General features: G+C 42.2%; 1 protein-coding gene across 1 annotated transcript in view; it reads left to right on the plus strand.

Moving 5' to 3' along the window:
• The window catches only part of DOCK7 (dedicator of cytokinesis 7), a gene marked incomplete at its 5' end in the record, with an annotated part of 99,255 nt that overhangs the window by 59,281 nt on the left and 13,316 nt on the right, over positions 1–26,658 (plus strand). Inside the window, 21 exons of the mRNA XM_009580683.1 lie at positions 3,346–3,438; positions 4,653–4,742; positions 5,754–5,849; positions 5,953–6,093; positions 6,246–6,359; positions 7,384–7,554; positions 8,336–8,475; positions 12,065–12,234; positions 13,049–13,203; positions 14,101–14,283; positions 14,750–14,885; positions 16,067–16,163; positions 18,560–18,656; positions 19,542–19,676; positions 20,370–20,522; positions 21,713–21,871; positions 22,136–22,236; positions 23,191–23,383; positions 23,941–24,084; positions 25,057–25,188; positions 26,198–26,212. Coding sequence (XP_009578978.1) covers positions 3,346–3,438; positions 4,653–4,742; positions 5,754–5,849; positions 5,953–6,093; positions 6,246–6,359; positions 7,384–7,554; positions 8,336–8,475; positions 12,065–12,234; positions 13,049–13,203; positions 14,101–14,283; positions 14,750–14,885; positions 16,067–16,163; positions 18,560–18,656; positions 19,542–19,676; positions 20,370–20,522; positions 21,713–21,871; positions 22,136–22,236; positions 23,191–23,383; positions 23,941–24,084; positions 25,057–25,188; positions 26,198–26,212 — 2,715 coding nt within the window. The remainder of the gene's footprint in view (positions 1–3,345; positions 3,439–4,652; positions 4,743–5,753; positions 5,850–5,952; positions 6,094–6,245; positions 6,360–7,383; positions 7,555–8,335; positions 8,476–12,064; positions 12,235–13,048; positions 13,204–14,100; positions 14,284–14,749; positions 14,886–16,066; positions 16,164–18,559; positions 18,657–19,541; positions 19,677–20,369; positions 20,523–21,712; positions 21,872–22,135; positions 22,237–23,190; positions 23,384–23,940; positions 24,085–25,056; positions 25,189–26,197; positions 26,213–26,658) is intronic.

Consider the following 26,658-nt stretch of genomic DNA (forward strand, 5'->3'; position numbering starts at 1 on the left):
TACTAGTCTCTGCATGGGCCAGAGAGGATTTCGGATGGTTAGTGAGTGAGCCATAGTTCAGCCAGCCGAGCTGCGGTGTGAATTTACGGTGTGCTAACTCTGTACCCACAGTGCCTCCCCACACCTAAAAGTAACTTTCCAGTGTGGGCGCATTAGTGCAGGGCATCTGGCATGGTCTTACTTTGGCTTTTAAGGGCTCAGTATATGCATCTCCTGCAGAAGGGCATGTCCTTCTCTGGTGACTTCCAAGTACATAGGACTGCTACAGTCCCAATTCGAGCACATCAGTTTTGTGCCTAAAATAGGTGAGATGAGCCAAGGCAAATCTGCTGTATTGGTAATTCCCTTCCCTGAGAGGGTGTCTTAGCTTGTTTGGGTTGTCTTTTTTTAATCTTTAAGCTGTGATAACTTACACCAAGATGAGACGCTTTCCCGCCTGTGACCCTTCACTCTTCCAGCACAGATGAATTCCTGAGCCCTTTGAGAGAACTGTTAGTTCGATCCTTTGGAAGATCAGTAAGCAAGTTTGTTAATAAAGCCATCAGCCTGACCAGACAGGCTTGACACTGGTTGGTCCTGGCTTTTATAAGAGCAAGAAAAACAGTTTCAGAAAGAGATTACCAATTTTAAATGAATAACAACATAATTTGCTGACCAAGTAAGAGGCTGAAGAAGTGTGGGTAGGCAAATCATTATTCTTTACATCAAAGTTTAAGACTTAGAAGTCTTAAAATATTTTAAAGACCACTTCAGTATGTTGCTAATTAAAACATCCCCGACCTTTCACGAAATGCCATAGGCAGTAATGTGCATATGGAATTTACACAGGCTATCAGAAGTTTAACACGTGCTGGCTTAGTGAATAATGTCACAATACAAAATGAAGAGAGATTTTCTTCTAGAGATGTACTCCAGGCTTTAAAGAAAAACCTATCCAGTGAAAAATTGTTGAGGGAAAAGTTTCCTTTAGGGTAGTCTGAGCATCAGAAATTAAGCTCAGTCTGGACTATACAGACTTTTGGTTGAATAGAATTATTTCTGCTTGTTAATATCAATAGACAAAAATAAGACGCTTCTTGAGACGTTGAAAAGAGTAAAAGGGTGCAAAAATTCCTGTTCTGTTTATCCAAATAATGGCTTAAGCACATATACCCAAATAGGGAACCTGCACTTCAAATTCGAATCTATCATGGGAGGCTTTCTGCTTTAAAAAAAACCAAATAGTGTTTTGTTGTTTGATGGAAGTCTTCAGAGTCCAGTCCTGTATTGGTTTTTATTGTAATGTAAGATATTTATAGGTTAGGTAAATACGCTTTAAGTCTCACCTTTATCAGCTTCTTACTTAATTTTGAAAATTCAAATAATCATGCCCTTTACAGGATTTGGAAGATTTCTGTTTATTTTCATAACAGAGGAGGTTTTAGGTCTGTCACTTATTTTGCCTTCATTTGTGAATTGAGGCCATGTAAATTTTATTCCCTACTAAAGCAAATTTATTAAGTGTCTGAAAAGACCTATGATGAGATTTTACGCTTTAAGTGTTCCTGAAATGTTGGAGATGTGCTGGGAAAAAACAGAAAAGATTGTGGAGTTTCATCGCTCCGACAGTGGATTTTCACAAATGTGTGTTATGTTCCTGCACAGATCCAGCTGCACAGGTTGAACCCCAGAGGTAGAACAGAATTTAATAGCAGTTTTGTGAACTTCTGAGTGACTCTGCCAAGCAATAAGAAGCTCTTATACTCTTTTATTTTCCAAAGAGGGAAGAATCTCTCTCTTTTCAGATTTTTACAAAAGGACATCTGCTTCTGCAAACACAGTATATGTTTAACTTTATCCTCAGAAACAGAGTGACATGATTAGAAAGCTTGTGAGCAGAAATGTGAGTGTGATAAAGGCATTTTCAAAATTAGACCTGATTTTACAAAACATGAGCTTAGTTCAGCATTCTGCAAAGTCCTTTCTGTGAGCAAAATAAAGCATGTTTATGGGTCTGAGCAGGGCAGAGAGCTTTGATTTATTTCTTCCAAAAAGTAATTGAGATTAAAACACTCTCCTTATGTGTGCTCAGTATTTTTTTTTATTGGACATCTTAAGCAAAATTACAGCATTGCTGTACTCTGCATAGAGGATAGCTCAGTGGATTAATGATTCGAATCCCGGGTTACAACTCTCATGCTGGGTTCAACCTTGAGGTGGATTTTTCTTTGCTGAGAGAAATAGATTGTTAAGGTTGGTGGACTTTGCAGCTGATGATAATCTCTGTGATGAAATGGCCTGCACCTTTGCTTCATGTATTGAGAAAAAGCCCTAAGTTGGCACAGAAACTACGATGAAAGCTGTCCCTCAGGTGAGGGTTGGAACCAATGTGTGGAATTTATAAGGAACTGCTATTCGGTTGTGGCATTGCAAAACTGCCTCCATTAGAGCTGGTTCTTGGGACCTTGGAAAGTCCACTGCATCCCACTGATTGTTCCTGACTTGGGAGCAGCCTGGGTGACAAGCACAAGTTTAAATTTTTCCTTTTCTTCTTCCTGAGTGACCTGAGCGGAGAGAGAGGAGGGATCCACAGTAATTTTGCCCATGTGATCCATTGCAGGAGTAGAATTTGGAATACAAACTAGATTGAGCTTTTAAAAAGCAGGATGATTTTTCAAATATTTTGCTTGGCAGAGCAGGTTGGTTCCAGAAAAGGTATGTGCTCTTTCCTCTTTTTGCCACATTGCCCAGAGAAAATACCCAAAGGTCCGTGTGAAATCCTGTTCACAGGGTTACTCTACCAGCGGTGCTGGATTTTTATTCCATGAGTAGGAAACCCTGTGAGAGCTGACAGTCAGTCTTCTCAAAGTTTCTCAGCATTTCCATAAGAGTTGTAGAGCTTATAAACTGTGGGCTAACAAGCAGTCTACCCTAAAAGTGCTGGCAACCTCAGAGAGCATCCTTTGTGGTTTACACATCTGTGCACCAATTTTCCTCTGTCACACTGTAAATCTGGGCTGGCTCCATCTACTGAAGTGAATGGGTTTAAACTGATCACAGCAAGAGTGGGATTTTTCAGGAGGAAGATAGTTTTTGAATGTCAAGCATTACAGATAGGACAGGTTGGACCAGAGCTGTCAACAGTATTAATGTGGTGTATGTGTGTGATGAGATATAAAATAATCCTCTGGACTAAAATATCTCAACAGACACCTGGGAATTCAGGCTGCTTTAACAGTGCTAACGGGTGATGTGTTTGCAGTGTACCCGGTTTGATTGCTTTTAAGGACTAAACTTTGACTACTGTATGGCATGCAACATGTAATATTTCTTTCCTTTCCCAACTGCTTTCTGTTACATGCCCAGGGTTTAGACCGCTCCAATTCCTGGGTAAACACTGGTGGTCCAAAAGCAGCCCCATGGGGATCCAACCCCAGCCCAAGTGCAGAGTCAACACAGGTGGTGTCTTCGGTAGAGGTTTTTCTGGCTTTGTTTTCCCTGATGTTTCCCTGTAGAGTATCTTCCTTTCAGTGTATACTCCGATTTTGGTGGTCTGTTTTTTTTATGATTTATTTATTCCTTGAAAACTTCGTGAGTTTTATTTTATAAATTAGCATCTTCTCCCCTACCACCTCACCACACTGCATGAAAAACCTCAAAATGCGTGAACGCGTCCCCTTCTTTCATTTCAGTGGTTGCTGGTCTGTGAAATGTAAATGCTGTGACTGCTTTTATTTTCTTTTCTCTCTCTTTCTCTCTCTAACACTAGTTTCAGCTTCAGGTGGAGCACATTTCTAAAAGTGGGAACATTAATCACAGCTTCATAGTTTTGTCCATGTTTGCCATTTCTTTTGATGTTGTGAACCATTTTGCCATTTTCATCAAGCATTTAGTATTCATCGTCAGTCAAGTAATCTTTCATGACTGTTTGAGTGGAATATTGTTAATCCAAAATTGATTACCACATGTAAAATTCTCTCTTAAAACATGTAAATTTGAGTGCTGGAACCAGTGACTTGCTAGGGCCAATTGTATCTGTTCTGTGTTGCAAAGTATGAAAACTTCACAGCAGCTTCAGTCGGAAAGACTTAACTTATTTAGCCCCCATTGCCTGCTGCTTTCCACTGCATGATTGCCTTGAACGTACCTCTCAACTGTACCTCCTTTCAAGTTTATCGGTCTTCCAGAAATATTTAGTCTGAGTTCACTTGCACTCATGGCAAATTGTTTCCATCAGAAACAGAACTGCAGTAATTTTCTCATTCCCTGTGCCAGCAGCAGCTTCGCTGTGGGGTACATCCCCATGTGCTTGGTCTCTGGTAGATTGAGAGGTATGGACTGAAATTACAAGTATTACTTCCTTGACATATGCATGTTGATAAAATACAATAATGAAAAAGTTTCATGCTTTGCAGCATTAAGTGTTTTTGTGCATAAGAACATGCAGTTTCTGAAATAGCCTATATGTCTTAAAACAATAAAAAGTACTGTCATTTTGTTTAAACCAAATCTGTAAATGAATAAGAGTTTGAGAATGCATAAAAAGATGTAAAGACAGTAAAATCCTACAGTTGGAACAGTATTTTTGTAAACGTACATTGTCCTTGAGCTGCAAAACCCATCCACAGCAAACTTTAATGTCCTGTCATCATTCATTCATCTCCACTCCGTAGGCTACGGATCGAAGTTGTAATCGTATGTCTTCGCACACTGAGACGTCAAGTTTCTTACAAACATTAACAGGACGATTACCAACTAAAAAGGTAGATTTCAGTGAAGACAATTGATATTGTGGGGCAGGGAGGTCAAGTCATTCTGAAAACATGATGCAATCTATTCTTTTATTTATAGCCTGATTTTTCCGAGGTCATTAGGAACTGCTGTTGCTTAGCACCTCTCAATATCCAGGCTATAGTGAATACAAAGTATTCTGACAGAGTTGAATTGGAAAGAATAAAATGATCAGGAGTAGCTTGTCTGATTTAATGTCTATACTGTTTGGAGTCAGTTTATTGCTGGCTTTCAAAAAATATGAATTAGCACTGTCTAGACATGTAAATGATACATTCTTGTGTGCAAAATTATAATGCGTTAGATGGCTAGCATTACAGATGTGCGCTGACCTCAGTTATTTAGGTGTTAACCCAAAGTGACTCCAGAAAGTGAATGGGAGTTACTTTGGAAGCGCACTCCCTTAGAGGAGACGAGATCCTACTAAACAATGTCAGAGAGGCAAAATGCCTGGCTTTTTGTGTAATGAAAATGTGATCGCTGACAACGTCCAGTCTGTGGGTTGGTCCTTCCGAGAAAAGAAATCAAAAAGATGTTTCTTAGCCCCACGTTTATTTCTTACTGTTTTAAGTCCTTTCTCACAGTAAATATACATCTTTGTACAAATCGCTTTATATGTCCACTTTTTACTCCTTTTTCCTGCAAAAATCAGACCAGGCAGAAAGGTAGACTTTTAAACTGAACTAATTTGAGCACCAAACTTTTTTTTTGGGTGGGTGGAAAATTCTTTTGACACTTGAAATTCAATTTCGGAGCAAGATGCTGTGAAACGTTCTCACATCACATATCATAACATCATCCTTCATTGTTAGTTGGGGTTTTCTTTAAGGGATGCCACCACTGCTGTCATGTTCCCAGTTATTTATTTTGCTTAACCTCATTGTTTGCCATACTTGCCGTGGACCGTGCTACCATTTCTCATGCGGACTGTTTTGAGAGCTGATCTTGAGGCTCGGACTAACTCTGGATTTGAATCTGTGTAGCTTTTTCATGAAGAGCTGGCCTTACAGTGGGTTGTGTGCAGCGGGAGTGTGCGGGAGGCAGCCCTACAGCAGGCCTGGTTCTTCTTCGAGCTGATGGTGAGCAAACTGGGAACACCTTGCTTATTGTCTTACAGTTCATAGTTTAAAACACGAACGGCAACAACCGCAAGTGACTTTGTTGTAATTTATATTCCTATAGGTGAAGAGCATGGTGCATCATTTGTATTTTGCTGACAAACTGGATGCGCCAAGAAAGAATCGTTTTCCTGAGCGTTTCATGGATGATGTAACTGCTTTGGTCAGCACAATTGCCGGTGATATAGTCTCTCGGTTTCAGAAGGTAATGGCAAACAATTAAACTGAACCCCGGTCAGAGCTCAGGCACCAGACCTCCTGCATGTTTGCTGGTGCCTAGACCAGGAATTGTCGTTTGAAAACATACAGTGTGCTCTTCTTCATTTTCTTTCCCGTTTTTCTCTTCCTTCTCTCTAGGATACAGAAATGGTTGAAAGGCTCAACACCAGTCTTGCATTTTTCCTCAATGACCTGTTGTCTATCATGGACAGAGGATTTGTTTTTGCTCTTATTAAGACCTGCTACAAACAGGTGAATGCAGATAAATATTATGCCTTAACTGTGAGCCCTAGCATAGCCTATTACTCTAATTTTCTTTGGACAGACAGTGAAGTATGGACACAGAATTCTGCTATTCAGGTCTTTTTAGAGCAAGCAAGCCATTCTCAGTGGTGGTTTAGAGTTTACACGCTTCTGATTACACTCTTAAATGTCAGTTGGGAGTAATTCCCTTCAGTGAATGGACATGCAGCAGGAAGGAGGAATTATTCCCTCTGCTCACCATGTTTGGAGTAATTGAACCAAAAATTAGTAGGAGGTTTTGTGAGGGAGCCCAGACTCCATGGTTTGTCAGCGGGTCTCACAAGGACACATTGACCCTATATGATCATATTGATCACCAAGCTCCCCTTCCATCCGTCTGAGGATGCAAGGTCTCCTCCCCCATAGGGAGGGTTCCTACATTATGCATTGGGAAGCTTATTTGCAATGTTGTGGCAGGGAAATCACCTTGAACCACAAAGTTTCAGTTGACTACAAACATCCGTGCTGACACTGTGTACAAAGGAGATGACGAGGTATCAGGAACTTAGGCTTAGACTCATTTTTGCTGCAGAGTCTAAAACATTTTATATAAGGGGCAAGAACAGCAATAACATTTGAGCTTTGTTGCCTGCTGTATATTAGCCAACCTGCATCTTTGACCTGTTAGAGCATCACACTGTGTGGTCCTGCTTCTCACAACTCCCTGTGAAATCAATAGGATGTGGCAATCATATGTGAAGCACATATTTCTTCAATTGCTTATATAAACATGGCTGTTATATACATCTTGTATTAATATATGTGCCGTTGGCTGGAATGTATGGCTCCTGCACATCAGAAGTTTAATTTGTAGCACAAGGAAGTGATGTGGATGTGACCGTTTAATGACATTAAGCTCTTCAGTTCTTGCTTTGGAAGTGTTTTTGGGGAGCAGCGGTGGGACAGGGGGGCTGGTGCTGCATTTATACTCTCTTTTGGTGCTAACTGCAATGTTACGGGCTAAACTTGCCAGGTGTCTTCAAAGCTGTATTCCTTAACAAATCCAAGTAATCTGGCATCTTTGAGGCTGGATTTCCTTCGCATCATTTGCAGCCACGAACACTACGTCACCTTGAATTTACCCTGCAGCTTGCTCACACCGCCTGCATCTCCATCACCATCTGTGTCTTCAGCAACTTCTCAGGTATGCTGTGACAAGGATCCTTTGTGAAAATGCAAGCTGAGCTTTGTTCTGAGGCTTAAATCATACGAGGCAGTTGTATCACCTGTATTTTCAGTCTCTGCTTGCTAATATTTTTTGGAAGTGTTTATTTAGAAATTAGTTTTTCCTGCCACATAGGTTTTGACTTCTTTTGATCTTCTATTATTGAAAAAAGAATGCCGATATCCCTGTCCTCATAGGGACCACACATATTTCTGTCCTTAGGGACCTAGTCCCCTCCTATTTTGGACAAATGCATGAACATAAATGAGCCATTAAAGAAGACACTTTGTCCAATGTTACCCTTTTCTTACAAAACAAGGGTCTTTCTAGCGCACTGAGGCTTAGTCCTAGCCTGCTCAGAAAAAGTAATTTGAATTAGCAAGTGTGTCATTCAGGTGGATTAATTAATTGCAAAATTACATAAACTAAATCAAATTAAAACCTTCTTAAGCCTGAATAAGAGCATCTGTACCAGAGTTAAAATTTTAACTAATCCACTTTTAAAGGTTATTTGGCTTAACTTCTCTAAGGCCTGCCCTGTAAGTGGGAAGGCAATAGCAACAAACAGAATTAATAAAAGAGTTAGTGAGCTTGCATGTAATGTAGGTAGATGTGCCTAGATCCAAACAAAAAAGGGAAAAGGTAGTTTATGTGAGATTGTCTTTAATTCTGAAAACTGCTTCTAATGTATTTCATAAGCTTTGACTCTGTGTTCCAAGGGGCCTCATTATGCAACTTCTGAAACTTGATTTTTTCACAGAGTTCTGGGTTCTCCACAAATGTCCAAGACCAGAAGATTGCAAATATGTTTGAATTGTCTGTGCCTTTCCGCCAACAGCATTACTTGGCCGGGCTTGTGTTAACAGAATTGGCTGTCATTTTAGATCCTGATGCAGAAGGGTAAATCTTTACAATTTTTTTTCCTCCAAGAGTTTTCAGTAATTCCAAGCAAATGGTGGATGCAAAGCAAGTTCTGGCATGACCAGAATTGATTTAAATTTGTGAGCTGAGAAGATAAGAAACCAGTTCTTTAAGAATCCTCTTCTTTCTCCCTGCCTCTTGTATTCTTACTTCCCTAGCCCTGACTCTGTAAACATGATTTCAATCACATTTTTCCAGCTGAGAAGAAGGCTGGAGGCCCCAGCTGCCACAGTGGCATTGCTGGAGCTCCAAGAGGAAAATAGCTTTTCTCAATTGTAACACAAAGATAATTTTCAACATTTAGGAATTCTCTGTTGCTGGTGGTTTTAAATGTTACAATGTATTTCACCTGTGGTCCTCCCAGCTCTTTTTAAATGTAAATTATGCATTGATGAGGCCCCTGCGGATTACATAAATAGACAAATAGAGTCAAGCATGCAGAGTTTGTCGGCGACTTGCCTGGCTTGTGCAGCAGATAATTTTCAGAAGTAGAAGTGTAGCCTGTAGTCCTGACATCCAGTCTGTTACTTGTGTTATTTAGGGCTGTATTCTGCCTTGCCTCTTTAAAATGGATTTCAATGGAAATTATTGATGGCCTCCACAGTCCCAAGCTCTCTCGCAGGCATTTTTCTCAAGGTGGACTCAGAAATATCAGCCGAGTCAACAAATGCTGATGATTTATGGTTAATTCTGCCCTTTTACCAAGAGGTCTCAGGAGTTAAACGTTCATTCCTGTTGGAGAAGAAAGTGATGCCATAAATTAGAATATTTTCTTGTATATGTACATAACACACTGCAGTTCCATCTGTTTGACCTGAAGTGGAAAAAGCAGCAAATCTTTACCCATATACACTAACTGCAGAAATCCTTTTTGTAGCATAGGAACATCCTGCTCACTGGTTAGAAATCAGGTCCTGTCTCTGACCATATTTGCCCTTGTTCTTCACAAACTTTCTGTTCTCACCTACCTGCCTCTTGTGCTCTCTCACGTTGCTATTCTCGGCACTTAAGCTTGGACCAGGATGGTAATCTCTGCCCAGCTGCACAAAGGAGCTATCAACATGATGTTGCTGGTGTCCCCTGGGGAGACAGCTCCTCTCTCAAACCTCGTCTAGACAGAAAAAACCCCCTGATACCAGGTCAGCTCTGGAGATGCATTTTGATCAAAGCTCCTGAATTTTGGTGGAGATGTATACCAGTAATGCATCTGGTTTTTATTGTTTTCCAGAACGACTTGTAGTTTTGCAGCTTATTAGCTGTTCTCAGGCTTCAGCCTTCTGCATTTGCCCTGGTAGATCCACCGTATAAAGTAAACCAGTCTGTTCAGATCTGCTCTTCCCTTGCCTGTGAAGACTTTTAACAGTTATATAGTATCATCAGCAGGTTATTAGTAGAGGGTTCAGACATGCCTGCCGTTAAAATGTTTTGGCCACCATTGGAAAAAGCTCAGAATTGTTCCCAGTTGCATTATCCTGCAGCAGGGGTGGAGAGGGATGTCCATCTACTTGCTTATTGTGTTAGAGCTTTGCCTTAGGTCTTGATAGGTGATACAGAGCCTTAAATGTGTTCTGTCCATGCTCTTTTTGCTCCATTAGCAAACTTGAATGTTGAATTTTAGCTCACGCATTTTATAAGAGCTCTTTAGATTGAGTTGGACAGAAAAGACTGCAGTACCCTGGTGCCTGAAGGTGGTGTGTTAGATCCCTCTGTGCTGGGTGCTGTACAGTAACACGGTACATTGCAGTCCTCCTCCGGAGCACTTGCGGTCTAAAAGACGAGACAACATGTGGATGAAACAAGCCAGATGAATGTGACAGCTGCAGAAATGGAGAACAAAGAGTGAGTCCAAGCAGCTAGACCCTGAACAGATTGTCTCTGCAAACAATGCTGTGGTGCTGTGGTTATTAATTCAGAATAATTATTGTTGCTCATTTGATGGTGCACATGTTGCCTATATTGACTGATGTTACAGGACAGAAGTGAGAAAATTAGAATTTGGCCCTAAGTATTCAGTGACAAAAGTCAGTTTTCCAAAAGTGTGCGGTCTTGACACAAATTCAGACCAGGGCTGAGATAACAGAGGGGACAGTTGGAGGGTGGCAAGGTCAATTCATTGCATTATCAGCCAGGAAGATTAGTGGGCTGTATTTCCTCCTCTTCGCTGTGGATCGATCCAGCGCAATACTTGCTCTGTTCCGGAAAAGTGAAAAAGAAATCCATGTAGCCCTAGGTTTGAATTATGCTGCTTTGTTTGGATGCATTTTCCCTATATCCAGTTCTATGGCCTGCAGGATAGTTTCCCTTGAACTGTTAGAAACACAACTTAGGTGCCACTCCTTCAAAATAATACAAAGACTTTTCTTTAACCTTAATCTGAAGGAACCAGTCACTTAAATAAGCATTTCCTTCCTAGTTGTTAAGGGTCTCACTAATTACACAATCAAGCAATTGTAGGATCTCATCACGGCTTGATTAAAAAACACAGGAAAGAAGTGTAGCTACAACTAGCTAATGTCCTCCTAACCTGTACTGGTGTTTCTAAAATCATTTTAAACCCCCAACAATCCAGTCAAAGCCTCTCGTCTTTTTTAACCAGAACTCAACTCTACTTTTCAGGTAAAGTGGATACTGCCTGAAATTCAGCACTTGTTTTAATACCTCAGGTCTGAACATTGAAGCTTATGTTTTGCTAATGCATAATGTATGGGCTTCCTTGGCTGCTTCATGCATGGGGTAAAGTTGTCTTCTTGGCCTGGTTTGCCTACAGAAGCAAATAGCTACAGGGATACCTGCTATTTGCTCTGAGAGAGTTTTGCCTCTGTGTGGTGGCTGAGGGAATTGAAAGGAGCAGAGTGAGTTCTTGAGAGATTCAGGGGAGTTTGTGTTTTCAAGGCATGAGCACCAAGGAGGTTCACTGCAAAAGGGGATGGTGCTTGGGCCCTGCCATCGTTTGCATCTTAATAATGAGGAAGGCCGTTTTTTGCTGTTTTTCCTCCTACCCCTCCATTTCTTTGACACTTTTTATTCAGAATTATGGATCTGTAGTCTACTGTTTTGGTTGAATAATTGCATGGAGGGTCGGGGAACTGAAGCAGAAACTTCCCAATCATTTGATAAAAGCAATGTTCTGTCTTAGGAGGGCTTTTCTCTCTGTAAATGGTGTTAAATGGAAACAAAAAAGAACACGACAAATAGTTTCACTAAACCCACTGTCCTCTCAAGTTTCTCTCCCTGTTTTCCATATTCCCCAGATTCTCCTAACGGTCTTTAGTAAACTTGATACTTCGGCATAGCAGTAGCTGGGGCTTTGTTTTTGTATGGAAAATATGAGAGTGTTCACATTATATTGGGTGTGCACCTCCGCAAGATATTTTTGTACATTTTATATGGCGTAACGAAAAGCCAGCCGGTTGTAAAATCCATGGGAGATCAAAAAATATGTGTAATGGCAGTTTATGTGAAGTTAAAAATAAAAACCAGGATTTTTTTTTTTAAGCCACTTAGTTACAAAGTATAGTTTGCTTTGAAGATATTAACTAATCTGTGTGACCCAACTCTCTTTTAACAGTTTATTTGGATTGCATAAGAAGGTTATCAATATGGTACACAATTTACTGTCCAGTCACGACTCGGATCCGCGGTACGCTGACCCACAGGTAAAGGCCCGGGTGGCAATGCTGTATCTACCTCTGATTGGCGTGATCATGGAAACCGTGCCTCAGCTTTATGATTTTACAGGTATTTTATAGTCTGTGCTTTGAGTATATGTTCATCTGCTCACAAGATTTAAGTGTTTTTGTTCTGAAATAGAACAACAAAACCCTTTACTGTTGGATGAGATTGTTTCTATTTCTGAATTATAACATGTTTTCACATCCATTTCCTAAGCTGCACTTGCAAAATATGTCCTCAATGACTGTTAACACTCAAAAGCTGCATTTGCCTACTTGTTTGCATGAAGTGAAAAACTAGCGATGCATTTTAGTTTACATCTGGCTGGCGCCTGTATATGCATAGCCAGCCTCCCTCTATGTCTCTAACCTGCTTAAAAAGTCACCCCACATACTGTACAATTCTCATAACAATTCCAAAGGATAAGCAGAGTTCCTCCTCTTCTTTTTAGTATGTGCTCTGTCAGTTCGTTTCAGGTGTGCCTTGCACAGTGTCCTGAAGAGCAGCAGAGGTGGGTTATTTCAGATTAGGCAAAGGAGTATGATCTGGAATAGTTTGGAATTTGGTGTCATCTTCTACATCCTTTAAGTTTAATGACACAATAAAGCTGCAAGTAAGGATTTGGAGTGAAGTATTCAAAGGGACCTGGTCTGTTTTCAGAAGGTTTCTAGATACTGAGGTTGTGTAGGTTGTGTTTGAAAATTGTTGTTTGCTTTGCTTTGCATGACCTCAAATAATAGCCCTGTTTACTTGCAGGACCCCATGAGAGTGATGAGAGTTTGCATTCCCAGGCAGTTCAATGAAACCACCACTGTGGAGGGAGGCTGGGGAAAGAAACTTCGAATTTGGGGATTAACGAGATACACGTGTTTCTTGGCAGAGAGTCACAATCAGCGAGGGAGGCCAAGCTGTGTCGCTGTTGATGATTATGAAAGCGAGGGTGGAAGCATGATAAGCCAGACAGTTGCCATGGCCATCGCAGGAACATCGGTCCCTCAGCTCACCCGGCCCAGCAGTTTTCTCCTCACCTCATCGGTACAAAGCCGTCTCTCCCTATTCCTTGACCCTCAATCTGTGTCAACAAGCAAATATTTACGCATGCAGGTCCTGTGGGGCTGATCAGTGGGTGGTAGGGAGTTGTATCAGTTTGCAGCTGGCTGTTACAGAGGGTGAAAGACAAGGAGGGGAACAAATCACGTTTGCCTGTTGTTGTGCCTGTGTGAGAGAGGGTATAATACAATGCCAAGCAGGGATAAAAATGAACAAACCTCAGAAAGCGGAAGAATTCTCTTTGCTGATAAAGATTCTCTTTTTCTGAAACAATCTGATAAAAGCTCTGTGAAGTGCAATGGTCATTATGACCTCTAAGCCCTAAGTAAAAATTCCTACCACATCTAAATCCCACGTAGCTGAAGACATAAATGGGCCATTTCCCCTGTTCTCTGTGGAGGGAGGGAATGCTCCAGACTCCAGTAACAGGCAAACCCTTCCATTTCTTCCTCCTCCTCCCTTTACTGCTGCATCAGGACCCCATTTTGCTGGACTTTCCCTGCATTCAAAGTGAGACACTGATACATACATGAGATAATGAATGGAGCCCCTCTGCTTAACTGTTAACCTGCTGGAGGTTATTAAAGGCATCTTGAGGGAAGTGGGTATTTGCTGCCTGAACAGAAACTCATTCATATAATGTGATTATTTTGGTTCAAACTGCTGCTTCACTCCTGTGGCTTGACTATCTGTGGGCTCCACTGAGCTGTTGGGTTGAGAAAGAGAAGTGTGTATCTCCTGGTTGTTAGTAAAAGATGTCAATTCACCTTCTGTTCCTATTTGGTAATTATTTGGGGTAGCTGGTACAGATCCTTTTAGTGACGACTGAAGTGTTTGGACGTAACATACAGTGTGGCAAATGTCTTGACCTGTCTATTTTAGAGTGGCAGGCAGCACTCCACCTTCTCAACAGAGTCCAGCCGCAGCCTTCTGATCTGTCTCTTGTGGGTGCTCAAGAACGCGGATGAAAGTGTCTTGCAGAAATGGTTCACAGACCTGTCAGTGTTGCAACTCAATCGCCTGCTGGATTTGCTTTATCTTTGTGTATCCTGCTTTGAATACAAGGTACTGCTATATTGTTTAAACCTCCTGAAGTTCCTTCTAGGGCTTGCCAGAGAAATTTGCACTCCCATCCTCTACACGACTCCAGAAAGGCATTTCCTGCTCTCTCCTAAGTATTTCCTGTGTTCAAAATCCCAAGGCTAAGCACTTCTCTGTGCAACCTCTAGCCTTTTTCCATGTTTACTTTTCAGCCATGCAAGTGTCTGTGCCATGATTCATTTCTTACGCAGTTTGTGCTGCTTGCCACTCATCTGGGAACTGCTGCAGGGAAAGGGGATAGCTCTTGGCCATTTTGCTTACTATCAACAAGAAGAGAGTTTTCTGTAGCGGTGCTGGAGTACAGGTAGATTAGCTAGCTAGCAACTAAACCTGTATTCTTTAGATGGGAAAGGTATTTTGAGTTGTTAATGCTTAGAAAGTATCCCAGATTGCAGGAACCTTCCCTCATGGTCTCATTTGAAACTTGCAGGGCAAGAAAGTATTTGAAAGAATGAACAGTCTGACATTCAAGAAGTCGAAAGACATGAGAGCCAAACTTGAAGAAGCTATTTTGGGAAGCATAGGGGCAAGGCAGGAAATGGTCCGAAGAAGCAGAGGACAGCTAGGTAAGTAAAAATATCTTCTGTGCTGTCCCCTTTTTCCAAAAACTGCTACTCCTATCCCCAGCATTCATCTGTGGTGTGGGATACTACCCATCAAGATTCTCAGACAAAGAGGCCGCTACAAAAAGCTGTTTGCAGTTTGCAGCATGCTTCAGTGGGTCTGCAAAATCTCTACACTTTTCCTAAGTTCCATCTACAGGCAGTTTATCTGTTACTTGATTGCTTTTGTGTACATGATTGGGTCTCATTTATGGGATGTTCTTGCCTGAACTTCTTCCAGTGTAGTATCTTTCAGAGCCACCTTCTAGTATGTCCTGTGCAAGGATCAGAGTGGAAAACAAACTGCCTGCTCTTGCGTTGATAGCTCTGAAAATGCCTGGATATTTCTGCTAACTTAATGAGGCTTGAAATAGCCAGTAGTTTGGGTAACAAGCATCTTCTGATGATTTTTGCTATTTATGTTTGGGAGGAAGGATGGCCCAGGGGTTAGGACAAGAATCAGAACTGTGGTTTTGTCTCCTACTCTGCCACAGGCATCCTGGTACATATGAGCCAGTTATTGTGGGCTAAGCTGAATAAATATTTTAGAGGCATAAGTAATTGTTTCAGAGAGATGGGGACCTTTGTAGGTTTTTTTTTTTTTTCTTAATCTGGCCTGATTGCCTTTATCACTTGAAATTCCCCTGCCCTCCCAGCAGAGAGAATAAAGACATAAAAGACTGTGAGGTGCGAAAGGGGGTCTCAGCACCGTGCTGAGAACAGTACTGTGTGCCAGTTGAGGACAGAAATATCGGACTGCTGAGGGTTGCCACATCCAGGCTCCTTATGTAGTCCAAGAAAGGTGCTTGTCTTAGCAGCCCTGATAACTACCTCCCTGATTTGAGTATCTCAGCTGCCTTTCTCCGTTAGCTCTATAGCGAGCTGGCGTGTGGCAGCGCACAAAGTAGTCTGCGTTGCTCATTGCTCTCTTGCATACAAAACCGCTATAAGTGAAGTTGCCTCTCATGCCACTCAGCCGTGACAGAATTAGGGGTCATGTAAACATCTTGGGTGAGTGCCACAGCCTTGGGCTCTAAGAAGTCATAGTTTGCTGTCATCTGTCACTTGTGAACAAAGCTAGAGTTGCCACCCGTGCAAAAAAATTAGCATTAGATGACTCCTATTGTTTTAATATTATCCTGCAGAGAGAAGTCCTTCTGGGAGCGCATTTGGAAGTCAAGAGAATTTGAGATGGAGAAAGGATATGACTCACTGGCGTCAAAACACAGAAAAGCTTGACAAGTAACTCTGCTTTATCCTTCTACATTAACAATGTGACAGTGCCTGTGAGAACGCAGGGTCAATGGCAGGAGTCCACTTAGCTCTCGTGTGAGCAGGTTTGGGCCCTCGGTTGGAACAGGGCTGGCAGTGTGCAAATAGCTTTTAGTCCAGCACTGCCCTATCTAACTCTTTGCTTTTCCACTCTCCCTTGCTTTCTTAGATTTTAAAATGAGATTTAAAGAGACTGATACAATCCATTGCCTTCTTAAAACCCTGTAGTAAGCTCTAATTTAGAGAGAAGATCCATTAACAGTATTCACAGATAGCGTATATATCTCATGTCACATTTCCTTTATTCCATAAGAGCATTCTGGAGTTGTCAAAACTCGCTTTCCTTTCCTGTCCTAATCCATCACTTTGATTGTTTTTCCACATGTGCTGTGCTTTTAGAAGCCACAAACCAGCCAGGTACTGTAGCATTGGTGTGCAGTTCTTATAAATTGCCATTTTGTACATCTGCAGACTCAATCATCACAGCATTGTTTGTGATGCTTGGCAGAAGTTTTCAGTGTGTGTGTGCAACTGATTGGAATGAGCTCTTTTTGCTTATTACACCCGTTTCCTTTAAAATTCCCTCTCTTGGTGTGGTTTAATCCGGAGGGCTCAGGAGTTGTGTTTGAGCTTCGCTGTGCACGTTTTCTGTTTCCTCAAATTGCAACCTGCAGTCTCCATCCTCCCAGCAAAAGAATTGTTCCTAATCCTAGGAAAGCAATCTCAGCTCAAGTGAAGCTCTGAAGAAACTGGGGAATGGGGTCCTCAGAGCCCGGATGGAGGGCAGGCCAAATTTTACCCTTGAAGACATTGACACTTCCTGGAATTGAAAGTACATCTTCACAGCTTCTAATTGCTTTGTCCAACACAAAAATGTCATCTCTTGTTATGTCAAGTAGTGGCTTTTTGTCCAAGACTCCAGTCCTGTTGACGCATTGGGAGAGCCAAATAACCGTTGTGTTTCAACCTGCTAATGAAGTGATGTAGGTATAAATTTCACTTTGGCACAACTCCAGAGCTGTGGACAAAGTTACACCAGATTAAAATTTGGCCTGAAGAACTCACCAGTTCACTGCTGGCACTGGGTCTGAGCCCTCTCCTCTTCCCAGGAGGACCTCACGTACATGTCAAACAGCTGTGGAATACCTTGATGGTCGAATGATGGTATCTAACCCCACAAAATAATCTGCTTAGATAACTCTACAGACGTGCTTTTTAACCCCTACTTGCTCAGAGTGACCTGGGTCCGTTGCACTCCACTCCTATGGCACTACAAGTGTGTCCTGCATGCGCAGGTAGTCTGGCCTTTTGAAACCTAATAAGCAAGACTTTCCACACCAAGAATTGTGCACAGCTAATTGCAGGTGGTATTATTTCATGCAGATGTATATATATTATTTTATATAGGGCCAGGCCCCAAGCCTTCCTGTTCTGGAGCCTGAAGAGTAGGTAGTGAGGGTATGACCCAGCTCCCAGAGGAAGTGGCGTGTGGCAGGGGAGGGTTGCTCCAATACAGGTTCCAGAGCAGACTCAGCTGCCGTCCCCTTTGGTGTGTATTTTGCTTGGATTTTGTCAGTTCCCGTGGGTCACGCTCCCACTGTGATTTGGCCTGGCGTGAGTCTGGCGGAGATGGCACCTGTGGTAGGGCAGGCCATAGTTGGGCTCTTTAAATATACTACTGGATCTTTGCCAAAGGCAGCTTGGGCCACTGAAATTGGGTGGTTGCTGCTGAATTTCTGGGGCCACCGATGTGAGTGGATATATGAACTTTGTAAGCCTTTCCAGGAAAGTGAGTGCCTGGCATATAACAGCAAAATTGTGTAGTTTTTCTTGGAGAGGAAGATATTCTTCAAGAACTGTGATTATAATGTAGCTTAAACGGACAAAGATTGCACCCTCACAGTACGCGCTCTGCGCTACAACCAGTCTAGCTGCCGGGGTCAACAGTGCAGATATGCTAGCTCGTGTAGCACCACCTTGTGTCCATAGCCTATAAAACCGTATGTTCTGTTCCTGGTTGTGCTGTTGCATGCCTAACGATGCTACTAAACCAGTTTTGGGGTGGACTTTGATTCTAAACTGTTGTTGTGTTCCTGGGAGAGTAACGAAGTGTCAGAAAGTAGTGCGATCTCTCTTGAGCATGATGAACGTAAATCCTGTGTAAGTTTGTATGTGTAAAAAACCCAAGTCTTTCTTCCCGTCCTCTTAATGGATGCATTGAAATATCCTTGTAGTGTTGTCCAGTAATAAATAGACGCATTGTGACTGGGGGTTTTCTGCAAATGTAAAAATATTTTTGACTGGAAAATATGTAGGTTTACTTCTTAAACAGAAAGTAATTTTATTGCTTTCTTTTCTCTGATTAGATCAAGGGCAGAGATAGAACATGAGGCACTTATTGATGGAAATCTTGCAACGGAAGCGAATCTGATTATTTTGGATACATTAGAGATAGTTGTACAGGTAAGGATGATAAGAAAATAGAGATTTAATATCATAACGATCACCTGGCCAGGCAGCAGTTTGTTAAACAAAATCTTCCTGCTGCTCTTAACTGCCTGAATGCTATCAGAACTGTTCAACTCCCCTGCTGCAGTGGGAAGGGTGATAATGCCTCTCCTAATCCTCAGCCCGTAACAATCTGGTTTAAAATGTCAATACCTTTCTTCAGTCTTTTTGAAAGTTGTTCACTATTGTAGGATAAGAAGCAGTTGTTCATAAAACTCAATAATGAACTGCAAAAATTTCCAAATTCTGCCCTGTTCTAACTGATTCTTCTAGTTCTTTCCCAAATCTGCCTCAAGTCATTGGCTTCCAGGTCAGCCTCCTGTATCCATACTTAATTTGCACGGTGCAGGAAAGCTTCCGGGCTCCTTGGTCTGTGTGCACAGCCCAGCTATTTCCTCGCTCCCCGCAGGCGAGCGTGGACACATGGCAGTTTTGTCCCCTGCTTTCTGTACAAATGAAACCTGGGCACGGGCTGGAAGCAGGCGGTAGCAGGATTACCAGATCCGCCTCTGAGTTGCAGGGAGACCCAGGAATCCCAAGGGTTGCACCTTGCACCTGAATAATCCACCCAGAGGCAAGCTACAGACTTTCCCTCTAGTAGAACAAGGTCCCAAAAGGTCAGAGCCTCATCGGGTGGAAAGCACCATCATTCCACTGGCTTTAGCACATGGGTCAGGTTTTCATTACCTGGGGGTTGATTCAGAAATGTGACTGTTATGCAGGCCCAGCTAAGTGGGTAATTTCTCCATGCCAAAGGGCTTTTCAGCAGAGTTATTCTCCCACACACACACAGGAGGTTCATTTTTGCTCATGCAACTCTTGGTTTACTTTTGACTGCAGACTGTTTCTGTGACGGAATCTAAAGAGAGTATCCTCGGCGGGGTGCTGAAAGTGCTTCTGCACAGCATGGCCTGCAACCAAAGTGCACTTTATCTCCAACACTGCTTCGCCACACAGAGGGCTTTGGTTTCAAAGGTGAATTCTCTGCAGATGCTATAACATATCCTGAGCAGCACTGATGGAGGATGGGGCTGTTTTCTTCCTTTGCATTGGGGTCACTTCACCAAACATTTATTATTTTGTGCAATATTGATTTTCAGGAAGTGTGGTCTGGGTGTTGATAAATCCTGACTGGTTTTTACGATCGGTACCCGTATTTATGCATTTTGGGTTTGATGGCTGCAAAGGTACAGTTCGCACAGCCCGAGTGTGGTGTGGGTTCCTGCTGGCTGGTGGTAAGCGGGCAGAGGCACCTAAGCAGTAGGGAACACAAAGCACAGGTGGAATTTAAGATATCTGAATCTCACTTAAAGTGGATTTGTTTTACTGGGCGCATAATTTAAACAATTTCCCAGTTTCTCTAGGTGTACTGAGAATAGCTCAAAGTTTTAAGCCTGAGTTTTTGGAACTGATGTAAATCAGCCTAAGGGTGTAAATGTAGGAACAAGTTGTGGAGGTAGGTAAGATGAGTTGCCTTCCAGTGCTGCCAGGGAGTCTGCTTTTGCATTACTGTAAAAGTGAAGTGATTAAAATTAGCGTCATTCCCTTCAAGGGGATTGGTCTTCCTCTAATGCGTATGCTCATTGCTGAGGATTGCCCTGGCCTTTTTGTCCAAGTGCTTGCTCCTGTCTGTCCAAGCACTAATTTTCTCATGTGCTGTTTTTCCAGTTCCCTGAGCTGCTGTTTGAAGAAGAGACTGAGCAGTGTGCAGATCTGTGCCTGAGGCTTCTGAGACACTGTAGCAGCAGTATCAGCACGATACGGTCACATGCGAGTGCCTCTCTTTACCTTCTGATGAGGCAAAACTTTGAGATTGGGAACGTGAGTACCCTGCTGCACTTCATTAGGTTATTACATGTCAACTGGTGGGGACTGCTGGATGGAGCTCTGTGTATTCCGGTGAAAGAAATGCTGTCGGAGGGCTTACAATCAAAACAAGCATGACGTGCAAAGAGAAGAGAGGTGCGCAGCAGTGACGTGACTTTTCCCAGCTCCTGATCTTGCGGTACCTCACCTGCTGGTCAGTGCATAGCAGGAGTGTCCAGTCTCCAGTGTCAAGAGTCTGAGCTGTATGCCCAGAATCTCTTCGCAGGCAAGCTGCTTCTTGTGTCGGTTTATAGAGAGATGCAGAGCCCTGCCTGGAACACCCACTGCAAGAGTTTCCAAACCTGTCAGTTTGGAAGGTTTGCATGCTCTTCAGATTGGACAGTTTGCACTCGAGGGGCTGTTTGGAGGAACTCCCCTCTGCCTTGCCTTCACACACCTAGGTGAGAGCAGAAACAGCCACAGAGCCCTTTCTGTAGCACAGCTAGCATATATTTCCTTTCTGAAAAGGCTGTGTTAGTGCAGGTGAGTTAGCAATGCTGGGATTTTGTTTCCATTCAGATCTTACTTACCTCTAATTACATCTTAGCTTTTCGCACCCATGTGCGCTTTAAATTGTCAAGAAAATTCCCAGCCTTAACTCTTCCAGTTGATATTTTGCAGGCACCCACATAGCTATGTATCACAAAGTGCTCCCCCAGCAGTTTACACTGCTTTGGTTACAGTCCCCCATGGCGAGTAGCAGAACTGGAGGGAACCACTGGTTCTGGGTCCAGGGACTGTTAGTGGATTGATAGCAGCGAGTTAACAGTGACTCCAGTCTTTAGTCTAGACCAAACTAAAAAGCAAGTGTCTAGAACGAAGGCTGTATACACAAGAGGGAGTTGTGCATCATCCTATTCAGGGTGCTTGAGAGCAGGGAGAAGGAGAAAAAACTAAAACTTTTGCAGGATAACCCTCACCTGAAACTAAATAATGCTGTCATCAGATTATGAAGTCTGCTGGCTGCACCAGAGGTTTATTGTAACCACTGCTCTGTGACGGTCTTTTTCACAGAACTTGGGTTTTCTTTTTTGTGTGAGGTATCTTGTCAGGAGGAGGGTGCAATGACCAGAGCACTGATGTTGCAGCAGACTGTTGCAGTATCTCCGGGTTGTTGAAATACAATAACAATTTCTCTGTTGCAGAACTTTGCCAGAGTGAAAATGCAGGTGACCATGTCTCTCTCATCCCTGGTGGGGACATCCCAGAACTTCAATGAGGAATTTTTGCGACGTTCTCTGAAGACTATTTTGACATATGCTGAAGAAGATCTGGAACTTAGGGAGACAACATTTCCTGATCAGGTAAAAGAAATACCAGAAGAGAAGTAATGTGCAGTTCATTAATAGGCTGTTCTTAAACCTCCATCTATAGCTGGAATTTGGATGTATTCCCTGAAGGAGGTACGGGGGGTTTTTTTATCACCTAAGTACATAAAACTCAGGTTCTTAATTAATTCTGACACCAAAGTGCAAACACAAAAAGGTTCAGAGCGACTGTGGTCCAAATACAGCAGTATGTAGCTCAAATCCCATTGCCAGTTCATTACAGCAGTGTATTTTTTACAGGTCCAAGATCTAGTGTTCAACCTCCATATGATCCTCTCTGACACAGTTAAAATGAAGGAGCACCAGGAAGATCCAGAAATGCTGATTGACCTGATGTACAGGTAGAGTTTATAACCATTGCACTGTAGGGACAGTAGATGTCAGTGCTCCACATGGTGTTTGAGCAAAGCTTTGTACCTACTGCACTTCCTATATTTAGAGCATGAGGTATTATATTGCTATGAACTTTGATTACTTGTTTTTTATTAGCAATTACTTTACTTTAAACTTAAACCTGTTTTATGCTGCTTGCCATGATTCACATTTCACCTGAAACCAACACAGCTATTTGCTGTTTGGTTTTGGACTCAGTTGTTGCACATTTGAGCCCTTGTAGAGCTTGTTTTTGGAGCAGTTCCAGGTCTTAGTGCTCATGGACCAATATGTATCTGTCTGTTGTGTTTGAATGTGGTGTTAATAGGTTTTGTTTGGCATTTATGTAGCTTATCTTGGATGAAAGTAGTTTCCATTCCTCAGCAGTCTCTGACAATCTCATCCTCCATCTGAGTAAAGACAACTCTCCCTGCTTGCATCAGGGAGAACTTAAGGATCTTCCAGGACCTTCTTGCACAAAAGGCTTTTTGGTGGTGGTACATATGATGGTCTTCATATGCAAAAAATATTCCAGAGCCATGTTAAGATCCCAACTACCAAATTGCATGGTGGTGTCTGCACAAATGATCCTGAAGGCTGCTTAGAGGGCGGCAGAGGTTTTGTCATAAGCAGCGAGGCAGGTCTGCTCTGATTGTCCCACACCTCTGCTACCAATCTCCAAGTGAAATATGAGCTTTGGTCAAGAGCTTCAGCAGTGACCCATAAAAGCATTCCGCCATCAGAGGGTAGCTGCAGTTTCGCCTGCCACTAACTGTCCCAGAAATCTATGAAGTAATTTAGGGTAACTTTCCATCCATACAACTTCTTCTCTCGTGTATTTCTAGATAGCCTGGCCCTGAGGGTGGTTGTTATTTAAGCAAAAGTAACTAAATACTAATCACAGAGGTTTTCGTTTCAATTAGGATTGCAAAGGGCTATCAGAATTCCCCTGACCTGCGCCTGACCTGGCTGCAGAACATGGCTGGAAAGCACTCCGAGAGGAGCAATCATGCTGAATCAGCCCAGTGCCTGGTCCACTCTGCAGCCTTGGTGGCTGAATATCTAAGCATGCTGGAAGACCGAAAATACCTCCCTGTAGGGTGTGTTACATTTCAGGTAGGAATTATCCTCCATTATGTATTTTTGGGTTTGGTCATCTGCTGCTGAGATACTCAGTATCTCCACATGCCAGGCATTACTGTGCCTATGCACTCATATGGCGCTTACTCTGTTTATTTTGGGGAGAATGCATTACAGCAACTTCTGAAAATCTTTGTTCTGCTTGAAGACTGTCTTGGTTCCCCTAAGTCTTTACGTCCATAGTACTGAGTCCCTTTCAGTCATGGGTTTTACCCTCTTTGATCTGACCATTTTATAGTGGGTGCAGTGGATGAAAGTGGTTCCTGTGACTAGTAATGTTAAGCAGGGCAAAATGAGCAGAGCAAACAAGCACATACTTAGCTTTGAATGTGTAAGTGGTCCAGTGCAGTTAGCTTAAGCATGTGCTAAAGTACTGTGCTGGTTCAGAAGGAAATTAAACAAAATGCATGCGAAAGCTTCCTCCTTAAAAATTTTAGGATTTGATTGAAAATCAGCTGGCTTTCAAAGTATTGAAAGTGTTGAATGTTGTTTAAATTGAGTAAAAATATTTCATCTACATTATATCTCCTTAGAACATATCTTCTAACGTTTTGGAAGAGTCAGCAGTTTCTGATGATGTTGTATCACCAGATGAAGAAGGTATCTGTTCTGGAAAGTATTTTACAGAAGCTGGTCTGGTGGGATTGCTGGAACAGGCTGCAGCATCTTTTTCCATGGTAGAAGACTTTAATTTCTTTACCTATCTTCTTCAGCAATCTTATACTGCTGGACAATATGAAGGAAAATGTTTTCTCTTTCAGTCTGTATAATTCTATTGTAACTGCTTAATTTGCATGGAGCATTAGGAGTTTTTATTGTTCAAGACAGCCCGGTTTGCTCTCTGGAGTAAATCATGCAAGAATGGGATCTGGGACCGAGAGGCCTTTGTGTGTTTCCAATGTCTTTCACTTCAACACTGCACATTTGGGAGTTCACAACAGTAAAGAAAGGCCGTAATGTTTTTCCTCCTCTTCAAAAAGAGTGGGCCGAGAGCTTTATGTGAGCAGTGTTAATGAGCTGGTAGTCGCGTATCCGTCAGAAACCAAGGAAAGCAAGTGAATTATTTCCCACAACGCAATATGAAACATCATTCAGCAGGTTTAAGTACAAGCAGCAGTAACTCCAGAGCAAAGGCCTAGAACCCCTGCTGTGGGCTGGCTAAGCCATGCAGTGTAGTGTCTCTGCCCACGATGGGCTGGATCCCCTCCATTAGAGACATCCTAAGGAAACTTCCCAAAGCCCGTCTCATGGAGTGCCAAAGTTGGATGTAGAAGTCACTTAGGTTGAAGATGCACTGAATAGAACAAGCTGTACTGTGCCTTTAAGCTTCCATATTTCGTTCCCATAGATTTGGTTAGGATCCTATTTAGCTTGTTGTGCTTTTGTGCATATATCCATCCAAAATATCCCAGTTTTGATTCTGTTAATAATCTCATTTATTAGTAGCAATGTGTAATGCAGTAGGCTCTTGATTCCAAAGGTAACTGGGGATTTTATTCCATTCATGTATGGGTGTATTTTAAGAAAAGGTGCTGATTACATCACAGTGCTGCCTTTTCATTTTGCAGTTTTATAATTTAAATGCTGCTAGTATGTATCATGCTTGCTGTTGAATTGATGGAGCAATCTGATGGACCTTATTTTTGTAGGCTGGCATGTATGAAGCAGTTAATGAGGTTTACAAAGTCCTTATTCCTATTCATGAAGCTAATAGAGATGCCAAGAAGCTATCTACTATTCATGGTAAACTCCAAGAAGCATTCAGCAAGATTGTTCACCAGGTAATGATTTGAATTTTCAGCTGCAGTGTGAATTGTGAAGAAACTTCAAATGCTCAGTGCAAATAAAAACTACCTGTTAAGGAAAAAACATTTTAATCAGCTTACATGAGAATTGTCGAATGGTGATCCACGGTAAAGGCAAGGATCGCTAACAGGATTTTTTTTCTCTCTGGACATTTAACATGAGAGAACATCACATACCCAGTTTCATTGTAACTTCAGAAATATCCAAGAGTTAAAAATTCCCATCATCTGTCAGTTTATCCTTTCACATGTTATTTTAAACTTTGTTTTGCATGCTGGGAAGAACTACTGTTTAGCTTGGCAGGTAACGTTCAGAAACGTTGGGGTTTTATTTGTCTATTCATATGGTGGATAAATAATTGAAGGAACCTTTCTAAACTTAGATGGTGCAAAACTCACCAGCTTAGGTGCTGAGCGTTTGATGAGAGACATCAGAAGTTACCAACCCTCACAAAGCTCAACAGACCTCAGCTAAGCAGGAGACGAGAGCACTTGGCAACTCTTAAGAAACACATGTTATCTTTTAGGAGAGGCCCGTTGGGTGCATGCCTTTCTGTCAGGGCAGGCAAGCACTCGGCAGACCCTCCTCCAGTACATGCCAGTGCTACTCTGAGCCCCGCACCCCAACCAGCTTTCTGGTCACGCGGTGGTGGGTACATCGTTTGTCTGTTGGGGTGGTTACCCTTATGCTAACATCAGCTCCTCTGTAGATGTCAATCAGTGCATCGATTTCGTAGGATCCAGCTGAGGGTCTGGTGGTTTCCTCTGTGTTCTGGCGTTGCCAGATTCCTGAGGTTAAATGAACTGATAGAGGACAATCATTGAGTGTCCTTCTGGGCCAGAGAAGGCCATTTTGGATGCATGATGACTTATAATCATTAAAACCATTTCAGGTTTACGATACCTTACATTGATGGTCATGTTTTGGCCTTTGAAACTTTTTTTTGGTTTCTGTGACATGCGCTTTTTACTTTTTATTACACAGAGTACTGGCTGGGAGGTAGGTAACTCCATTTTAGTTAGTAAAGAACACTAATAGATTTTTCAGATGACTCACGCCAACGCTTGCCCACATGTGCTAGTTGTGGGTATTTCTGTTGCTGTCTGCTGTTAAAACAATTCATTAACCAAAGAAATACCAATAAACCGATTGTGGTTGTAGTAGGAAATTCTTCATAAGAAGCTGTAGGTAGTGCATGGATGCTGATGTGTTCCACTAATGAGGTTCTTTGGTGAATGAGCCACTGTATCATCACTAGTTTGTTTTTATAATTTGTTTATATTTCTTTTCATCAGCATTGACACAGAATATCATCCCTTCATACCATATTTTCACCCCACCCACAGGGGTCGATTTAAGCAATAATGCTCAGAGGTACTGAAACACAAAACTGGTTTACTGCATGTACAGACCATATCTCAGAGAATAGGCTGCTTCATTCAATC

The sequence above is a fragment of the Fulmarus glacialis genome, unplaced genomic scaffold, assembly GCF_000690835.1.
Source record: "Fulmarus glacialis isolate BGI_N327 unplaced genomic scaffold, ASM69083v1 scaffold10726, whole genome shotgun sequence".
Classification (NCBI taxonomy): domain Eukaryota; kingdom Metazoa; phylum Chordata; class Aves; order Procellariiformes; family Procellariidae; genus Fulmarus; species Fulmarus glacialis.